This window comes from Haliotis cracherodii, unplaced genomic scaffold (assembly GCF_022045235.1).
Source record: "Haliotis cracherodii isolate W230 unplaced genomic scaffold, xgHalCrac1.p SCAF_13, whole genome shotgun sequence".
Lineage (NCBI taxonomy): Eukaryota > Metazoa > Mollusca > Gastropoda > Lepetellida > Haliotidae > Haliotis > Haliotis cracherodii.
In genome coordinates, this window is record NW_027266268.1 from 4974839 (window position 1) to 4985138 (window position 10300).

The following is a 10300-nucleotide window of genomic DNA, read 5'->3' on the forward strand; positions in this document are numbered from 1 at the left end:
TCACTTTATTTTTCTTATGACGTTTTTTCGTAACATTTGACTATTAATATTGCATACTTGTGACCTAATTTCAACTTTGTATTTTTTTAACCGGCGTCTCGTTGTTTTGTATTTTGACCTTAATTAGTAGAGTTTCTAACATTTACTAATATTTCGTAATATTTCAGGGTTAGAAACTAACAGTTTTTGTCCACTAGTCCTTATAATGATAACATATAGCAAAACCCTTAAAATGGACCAATTTCTACTAGTCCTTAGGATACCTTTACTATTGGTCAGTTTGGTAAGGACTACAGGACTAGTGCCAATTTCTAACGCTGTATTTGACCTTTATTGCGTACTTTTGTCCTTTTTTCAACTGTTTTTTGGACAGAATGGTCGCCCATACATTCGCACAAATTGTACATCCCGTATTATTTAAAAGTCCTCTGTAATGTTTAATGTTAATAAATAATATAATACTGCACTCGCACTTTAGGTATCACTATTTCATATTATGCTGTTCAACTGCAAGTTCACGCTGAAAGGCGGCATAGCTGGTCCATTCCGCGAAACTGCCGTTTTGACGCAATGCCGTTTTAGTCCTATCCTCTTTTTATACGTACTTGTATCAACATAAAGATGGCAGGATGGAAATACCTTTCTAACCCACTTCAATATGGTTTTAATTGATTCAAGATTGCTTGTTACAAAATTGTGTTTCTATGTGTAAACAGAAGAAATATTTCATAACATCATTACGTTGACTTTTCTTACATAAACAAGATGGCGGCGCCCACAAGGTTACGTGGGTGTGTGAATGTATTGCATCAAACTTGCAAGTATGTTCAGTATTCGCGTTATTTCTTAAGAACATCAAAGACAACACAGAATGCACCGCCATACCCCCGTTTTCAATCTACTTCTCATGGTTACCGACAGAACACGAGAAAGCGAACCTGGTCTATCTTCACAAGAGCGTCAATGTTTACACTTGGATCCGCCGTGATTGGCTTTGAAGGATGGAAGGTTTACGCAGGTGGAAAAGTGAAACCCGACTTGACACCATCTAGACGGGTGGGTAACATACTGGGACAATATACAGAAATGCTCTCGGAGTACTACAGTACACTGTACCACGGCGCTTTATCCAATATTAGCGTCGCACGAGTGAAACTCGAGTTGCTAGCAGTACTAGAATATAGAGGGGCGCGATGGGGTTCCAGCAATCAAGACACGACCGTACATCATGTGATATAGGGTCGTGTCTTGGGCCTGACAGTCAAGAATTGCCTTACATGACTTGATGTAGGGTCATGTCCTCAAGAATGTGGACCCAGCGCGTTAACACATCGGACCAAAGGATAAATAATAATTACCGTATTCGACGTAATAAGCCCTCTGTCCTAATAAGCGCCCACGGCGATATTTGCTAATATATTGGTTAGTGAACAATTCCAATTAACATCCCTTCCAATTGATCAATGTACACAAGACTTATTTATTCATGTATAATAGTATTAATACGCACTCGTGTGCTATATGCACTCTTAATCATGGGCAATTAAATTCTGGAAAATATATCTGTCGTGTATTATACAACTTTTCTTCTGTATCATTTTAGACTGTCAGCATAAACCACGAAATTTACGATCTTTCAACTCTTTTTTTTTTCTCACCACTCAGTGACTCACTCATCGACCAAAACTCCAAACAGTCCCGCTCACCTACCACCCAATCACTCACCCACCAACCACCCACTCACTCACTGACCCAAACACCAATGCACCCATTCAATCACCCACCCATTCACTCTGGAATGTGAATGCTGATAAATTCCCCCACGTGGTACGAAAGTTTCCAAAACCATTTCACAAGCTGACAATGCTGATCTGAGCAGAAAAATATTGTAATGCCTTGTTCACAACTGATGTGAGATGATTTGTGATTTGTTTCAGATCCACATGGACACTGACATAAGTGGATTAAAGCTGACATTATTTCAGTATCAGACATGTCCGTTCTGCTGCAAGGTTCGAGCCTTCCTAGACTATCACGGCTTTTCCTACAACATAGTGGAGGTCAATTCAATTACCAAGAAACAGCTCAAGTGGTCTGACTACAAGAAAGTGCCTCTTTTGGTGTTAGATGGTGTTGGAGAAGATGACTTTCTGGTGAGAAATATTATTGGGTTGCCATGGTTACTGTGGCCACACATATCTAATTTGGGGTTTTTCATTTTTGACCATTCCCACTTACCCATCTTACTGAAGGGATTAACAGTCATACCTGAGTGATTGTCACTCATTTTCACTGAACAATTAGCTATTGTTTGTCTAAATAACACTTTAAAAACATTTGTTTAGCTCTCTATTTTTTAAATTTTATTTGTAATAAACATGATAAAGCTGTTTGGTGTGTTGGTTAAGTGGACGACAAAATAATTGATACTGCTCTTCGAAGTAGAGAATGTTCATTACTTTTCTAATAACAATTAATATGATATGTATTTACTTCTGAAACTGCATTCTAACTGCATTGATCGATGCTCAGTGTGTCCAGACCTGATTATTTACATGTCTGGCTGGGATATTGCTGAGTGCTTTGTTAAACAACAAACAAACAAACCTCTGAGAAAGGTTCAGTTTTCTTTATAAGAACAAAGTGGCCGCATACAACATACAATATGTACACTACAATTGATCAGTTATTATTTGAAAATGTAATAGTTACTGTCATTGTATCAATTCAATCTCAATAAAATCAGATCTTAATGCTAGCCCCAGGTCAAAACCTGCACACTTTTTATGAATAACAACTTCCTAATAATAATTATAACTAGACATTTGTATAGCACCAGAAACCAGTTGAAACAACTGTTTTGCATTGATAAGGACAATAAGAGGCTGGGAAATAACTGATTGTTTTGCTATATAAAATGTAAGCCTCAGTAAAAATGTGTCTTTAATTGTGCATTGAATGTTGTGTCTTCTTGGATACCTCTGATGTTGGGCTGGAGAGAGTTCCAAGGGACCTGTTCTTGAGAAACAACATCACCAAACTTTGCTGACGATATTGGAGGCACACACTGGAGATGTAGGCTTGATCTTTGATCTCAAGGTTCAGGTTGGCTTATAATCCTGAATGAGCTCCTGGGTTGGCTTATACTCCCGAATGAGCTCCTGGTTTGGCTTATACTCCTGAATGGGCTCCTGGGTTGGCTTATACTCCTGAATGAGGTCCTGGGTCGGCTTATACTCCCGAATGAGCTGCTGGGTTGGCTTATACTCCTGAATGAGCTCCTGGTTTGGCTTATACTCCTGAATGAGCTCCTGGGTTGGCTTATACTCCCGAATGAGCTCCTGGGTTGGCTTATACTCCCAATTGAGCTCCTCGTTTGGCTTATACTCCTGAATGAGGTTCTGGGTTGGCTTATACTCCCGAATGAGCTCCTGGGTGACTTATACTCCTGAATGAGCTTCTGGGTTGCTTATACTCCTGAATGAGCTCCTAGGTTGGCTTATACTCCCGAATGAGCTCCTGGGTCGGCTTATACTCCTGAATGAGCTTCTGGGTTGCTTATATTCCTGAATGAGCTCCTAGGTTGGCTTATACTCCCGAATGAGCTCCTGGGTGACTTATACTCTTGAATGAGCTTCTGGGTTGCTTATACTCCTGAATGAGCTCCTAGGTTGGCTTATACTCCCGAATGAGCTCCTGGGTCGGCTTATACTCCTGAATGAGCTCCTGGTTTGACTTATTCTCCTGAATGACCTTCTGGGTTGGCTTATACTCCTGAATGAGCTTCTGGGTTGGCTTATACTCCTGAATGAGCTCCTGGTTTGGCTTATACTCCTGAATGAGCATCTGGGTGGGCTTATACTCCTGAATGAGGTCCTGGGTTGGCTTATACTCCTGAATGAGCTGCTGGGTTTAGCTTATACTCCTGAATGAGCTCCTAGGTTGGCTTAAACATACCTGGATGGGCTCCTGGGTTGGCTTATACTCCTGAATGAAATGGGTTACTTATACTCCAGAATGAGCTCCTGGGTTGGCTTATACTCCTGAATGAGCTCCTGGAGCTGTATGTAAGAGCATTTCAGTGCTACTTCTTGTCCCTTCAGCAGCCCTGAAATGACACAACAAACAATACAGACGTTTTCATCAGTAAATTGTTTCATGTCTTCATGTTCTTCCAACTTGCCTGTCAAAGACTATGTTTTTGTTCAGGCGTTGCGAGACTCCTGTGTGATAGTGAGTCTGCTGGAGTCCTTCATGGGGAACAAGTTGCAGAAGCTGGATCAACTCCACTCCTACTACCCATGCATCGAGTCCAAGGAAGGCCGCAAGACCGTGTATGACTTCCCCAACAAGTATTTCATCATGTACATGGACCGAAGCATTGACACCACCCCAGAGGAAAGAAAGTAAGTCAGATTAAGTGTTAAATTTCCATTGCCTTTTGCCGAGACATAGTATTATTCACAGGTCCAAGATGTTGTGAGGATAAGAAGGAATCATGTAACAGTGCACACTTATGTTGTGAACACAACATGATGTCATAGAGGTATATCCACAAAAACTTGGGTCAGTTGAGCGACTCGGTAAAATAATCAGATTCCCTTGGCAAGGGAGTTACCGTATACGACGTAATAAGCGCTCAGGGCGCTCTCAAAATTAGAGTATAGGAGGCTCTTATTAGAATATTATTTTGGTGGAAAAAACAGTTGAAAGATAAATTTTGTGGTTTATGCTGACGGCCTGAACTGTTTATATACGACAGATATATTTTTCCAGAATTTGATTGCCCATAATTAAGGGTGCATATAACCGTGATAACACACGAGTGCGTATTTTACACGAATAAATAAGTCTTGTGTACTTCGATCAGTCGGAAGGGGTGCTAATTGGGATTGTTCACTTGCCAATATATTAGCAAATATCGCCGTGGGTGCTTATTAGAGCGGGGCGCATATTACGTCGAATACGGTAACTGACTATATGAATCCAGTTTCCTAGCTGAACTAGGCTGGAATTATGGAGTTATATTTTGGCTGGACTAACGAGTCTATGCATCTAATGCATAGTCCAATCAAAATCGTGAAATCAACAACCTCGATATGATCAAGCCAGAACATTCCAGCCTAGTTCGGCAAGGATGGAAACTGGACTTTCACAGCCAGTTAACTCCCTTGCCAAGGGAAGATGGGGTTCTGTGGCTTTTGGAAAATGGATGCGGTGCAGTCAATATTTTAACCATTGTTAACCAACGAATGAAGCAGAGGCACTATAGAGAGATGCTCCAACTGATGAATGAATGTTTCTTGCTTAACAGTGCAGCATATATCACAGCCTTCAGTCATCTGGTCTACACAATACTTCTGTGGCAGACAGTAACAGGGTTCTCACCAAGTTCCTGCATGGCGTACGGCTCATGTGACTTGAGTTATAATCCTTGGTTGATGCATGTCATCGTATCCCAATTGCGTAGATCGATACTCATCATGTCAATCACTGGATTGTCTGTTCCAGACTTAAATATTGACAGACCGCCGTCTGCAATTTTGCTGAGTGCGGCGTTAAACAACAAGCAAACAAACTGTATGATGTCAATCAATGGATTGTCTGGTCCATACTCGATTGTTTACAGATTGACGTCATACTGCTTAAATATTGTTGAGTGTGTCATGAAACAAAGAAACATTTCTGCTCAATGTAGCATCCGTATGTACTCCTGGGTGATGGAGGCACATTGTTTATACAAACTCATGAAGTAACGACAGTGTTACTTTAAAAGTGGTTTTGAATCCTCTGAACGTTCATGTTTGCCATGCAGAGAGGAGAGACAATGGCGCCATTGGGCAGACAGCAATCTGGTGCACATGTTGTCCCCAAACGTGTACCGTACACGCTCAGAGGCACTGCAGGCCTTCCACTACTTCTCTGATGTCGGTGAATGGGAGAAGAATTTCTCCGGCATGGAGAGACAGATTGTCATCTACCTTGGCGCTACTGTCATGTACTTCATCGGCAAGATGCTCAAGAACAAGTAAGTTGAAGGAAACGATAGACGAACATTAACTTTGTCATCTCATCCTTACTTTATACACAGCCGACCAGTGAAGATTCGGGGTAGAATAGGTCTTCAGCATCCCATACTTGTCGTGAAAGGCGACTATGCTTGTCATAAAAGGCGACTAACAGGGTTTTCAGTCTTGCTGTCTTGGTTGAGACATGTCATCGATCCCAATTGTGTGGATCGATGCTCATGATGTCAATCACTGGATTGTCTGGTCCAGACTCGATTATTTTACAGACTGCTGTCATATAGCTGGAATATTGCTGAGTGCGGCGTTAAACAACAAACAAACAAAAATCATACCCAGGTGCTGGCGAACCAAGTGGTTACGCCGTTTCACTCATCAAAACAAACAGCTGGGGTTTGATTCCACAGACTGTGAGTACAGCATTTAAAGCTCATTTCTGCCATGATTTTGCTGGACTGTTGTTAAAAGGAGCATAAATCCATACTCACTTATACAATTAATTTGTAATTTGTATTTGGTAAGTTGTTCGGTAAGTAAAAGTAAAATAAAAAAATGCCTGTTTAGCAGTGGAAATACATCATGATTTCTTAAAATGGTTTTGGAATGTTTTGGTCCCACTCTTAACATAAGACCATTTCCAGTTGATCTTTTGTTGATATAAGGTAAGGAGAATAGCTGCATCTCTGGGTTCTAATAACCACTAGACCCATGAAGAGCCGGGTTAGCCGTGGTCAGGCTCGCTGACTTGGTTGATGCATGTCATCGTATCCCATTTGCGTGGATCGATGCCCATGATATTAATCACTGGATTGTCTGGTCCAGACTCGATTATTTACAGACCGCCGTCATATCGCTGGAATATTGCTGAGTGTGGCATTAAACAACAAAACAATCCAACCAATCAACTCATAAACACTAGGGGGCCTTGAATTTGGATTCTGCCTTGAAAGTGGATAGTGTGCCTTGAACTTCCTGCCCAATCCCCATTTTAAATGTTTCCCAATATGCTGATATTATTTGAATGCTGTTTGTTGCTGACAGATACAAGCTGAAGGATGATGTCCGCGAGTCCCTGTATGACAGCTGTAGAGAGTGGACGAAGGCTCTGTCTAAGAAGAAGCAGCAGTTTATGGGAGGAGATAGTCCTAACCTGGCCGACCTGGTGAGATGTAAACTGTGCTCTACATGTGTTTGCCAGAAATCTGCCCATTCACTACATAGCAGATCACTTTCAGGACATTCACGGTGTCTTGTGCCATGTGTAACCCTGCCCATTCACTACATAGCAGGTCACTTTCAGGTCATTCACGGTGTCTTGTGCCATGTGTAACCCTGTCCATTCACTACATAGCAGATCACTTTCAGGTCATTCACAGTGTCTTGTGCCATGTGTAACCCTGCCCATTCACTACATAGCAGGTCACTTTCAGGTCATTCACAGTGTCTTGTGCCATGTGTAACCCTGCCCATTCACTACATAGCAGGTCACTTTCAGGACATTCACGGTGTCTTGTGCCATGTGTAACCCTGTCCATTCACTACATAGCAGGTCACTTTCAGGTCATTCACAGTGTCTTGTGCCATGTGTAACCCTGCCCATTCACTACATAGCAGGTCACTTTCAGGTCATTCACAGTGTCTTGTGCCATGTGTAACCCTGCCCATTCACTACATAGCAGGTCACTTTCAGGTCATTCAGTGTCTTGTGCCATGTGTAACCCTGCCCATTCACTACATAGCAGGTCACTTTCAGGTCATTCACAGTGTCTTGTGCCATGTGTAACCCTGCCCATTCACTACATAGCAGGTCACTTTCAGGTCATTCACAGTGTCTTGTGCCATGTGTAACCCTGCCCATTCACTACATAGCAGATCACTTTCAGGTCTTCAGGGTGTCTTGAGCTGTGTGCCGTGTGAAACCCTGCCCATTCACTACTTGACAGTGGCACAAACAAACTGTTTTTATAAATCACAAAGTGATTGACCATGTGGTTTCACTTTCAGGCTGTGTACGGTGTCCTGAGTTCCATCGAGGGTTGTGAAGCTTTCCAAGATGCTCTGTCCAACACAAACATCGGTCCCTGGTATCGGAGAACCAAAGTTGCTGTTAACAGCCATGCTGGGGCAAACCCTCTCAAGAAGAAGTCCTGATGATGTCATCCTGGCCCCTAGTGATGAAGAACAGTCAGTTCAAAGCTCCACACATCAAGATTACCTCTAGCCAGTTCAGTGTTTGGAGCTTGAACTGAATTTTGTGATGATTACCAGACTATCAAACCAAAATATTTGCCTTGGCCAGGAAGTGGGAACTAGATGCTGCTAATCCCCGTGAAGATCAGGGTTAGAATTGGTCTTCAGCAGTCCATGCTTGTCGTAAGAGGCGACTAATGGGATGGGGTGGTGAGGATCGCTCACATAGTTGATGCATGTCCTAACCCAGTTATGTAGAACGATGCTCATGTCAATCACAGGATTCTTACCATGAAACAGATTACTTATTTAGAAGTTTGCTTTGTTAAGTAAGCGAGTCGTTTGACTTGTCTACTGAAGACAATACCAAAACTTGGTGCAAAAATCATGATAGGAAGTTGTATGTACATTGGCTACATTAATTGCCAAAAAATGTCTGGGTTTGAAATAACATCTGTTAGTCTGAGTCCTGTAATATTCAGGAAAGACTAGTGTCATGTTCTTATAGATGTTCTTATAGATAGAGGCCGAGTCGTCTAAGGCACCGCTATTCACTGTACAGAGTTATGTCCCTTAGACATGCCAGAAACCTTTGATTTTGGGTTCATATCCCAGGTCATCCTGATTACGTTTTGGGGCACCGTGCTCGTGGGTTTCACCGAAGTGGTAAACGTCTGAGTCCGGCATCACTTTGGGCTTTCCTCCCACATTAAACTGACATGCTGTGATATGACTTGAATACTGTTAACAGCGGTGTTAAATGTTACTCACTCACACCTTGTAGATTATGGCTTTCACCATAGGTGGAGTATAGGTAGATCTTTGTTGCAGTGTGGTGAAAATATCAATTAATTTCTAAAGGCTGAGTTGCCGCCATGCATGTAGCCTAAACCTGCTTACCAGAAACTACACAACTGAGAGTGTTCACTAGCGTTCTTTAAATGACACTGAGCAGTGAGGGGCGGTCAGATAGCCTAGTGGTTAAAGCGTTCGCTCATCACGTCAAGGACTGGGATTCAATTTCCAATATGGGTACAATGTGTGGAGCCCATTTCTGGTGTCCCCCGCCGTGATATTGCTGGAATATTGCTATAAGCGGCGTAAAATCATACTCACTCGCCCACTACTGAGGAGTGATAGTAGAATCTTTGAAAGTGATTATTTTATTAAAAACCCAATTAATCTGCTAAAATGTGAAGGAACAATATATTTTCCACATCTTTCAACCTAACAACTGCTGAGCCATGAATTTATTTGTTTCCCTATGGTGAAAGGTAACTGTGGCAGACTGAGGAGGATGATGGATGATATGGCCTCAATGGATGCCATGGCCTCCTGTTGAGTAACCTTCTCAGACTCGCAACATGTGATAGTGTTGTGAATGAAAGCTACCTGTTTATCTGTGGTGTTATTTGGTCACTGTGATGTATGTGCTCTATGTATGATTGCTGTGTTCAAATATCAGCTTTAGTGTGAAGAGTGTGCCTAGAATCTGAAAGAGGCAAATGCCGGACTCACCAGCTTGTCTTACTTCATCATAGAATCATTGAATGCAGATAATAAATAAATCTTGGCAGGAAGATATTGTTGATTGAGTTGTGTTGTTTATTGTCAAGGATGATCTGATGAGGTATCCCTGCGTTTTGACAGGCAGCACAGGGAGACACAATAGATACTAATATGAATAAGAAAAAGGAAGGACTAGGTGTAACATGACAACAAACAGGACGTGGTGGTGGTGTGTCGTAAGAGTACAAGCAACCAAGAAAGAGGACACGGGTGTGTAGTCAAATCTTAGGGGCCATGCCCTCACGATTGGACAAACATTCGTTTTTACCTCCGAATCAATCTCCCAATGACAATTTGAGGGAGTGTTGTCCACTCCTCTTGGCCCAGTTAGCCAAGGGTGGCATTTGACGTATGTCGTCCCAGACGTGCTCTCTAGGGGTACAGCCATTGCATTCTGGGGTTGTTTTGCTGCTAGAGGTAGTCCGTCACGATACACGCAGGGTGGGCACGGCACGTGGGCCAGCATTGCGCGCAAACGGTACAACTACCGGCGCCAGTATGTTGTCTTGGTAGTA

General features: G+C 42.3%; 1 protein-coding gene across 1 annotated transcript; it reads left to right on the plus strand.

Moving 5' to 3' along the window:
- Positions 1-765: 765 nt before the first annotated feature.
- Positions 766-9788, plus strand: LOC139458768 (prostaglandin E synthase 2-like). The gene is made up of 6 exons (XM_071240183.1): positions 766-1056; positions 1938-2153; positions 4210-4406; positions 5816-6028; positions 7068-7188; positions 8031-9788. Exons 1-6 carry the CDS (start codon positions 766-768, stop codon positions 8175-8177), a joined length of 1185 nt encoding a protein of 394 aa, XP_071096284.1. The 3' UTR covers positions 8178-9788.
- Positions 9789-10300: the final 512 nt, after the last annotated feature.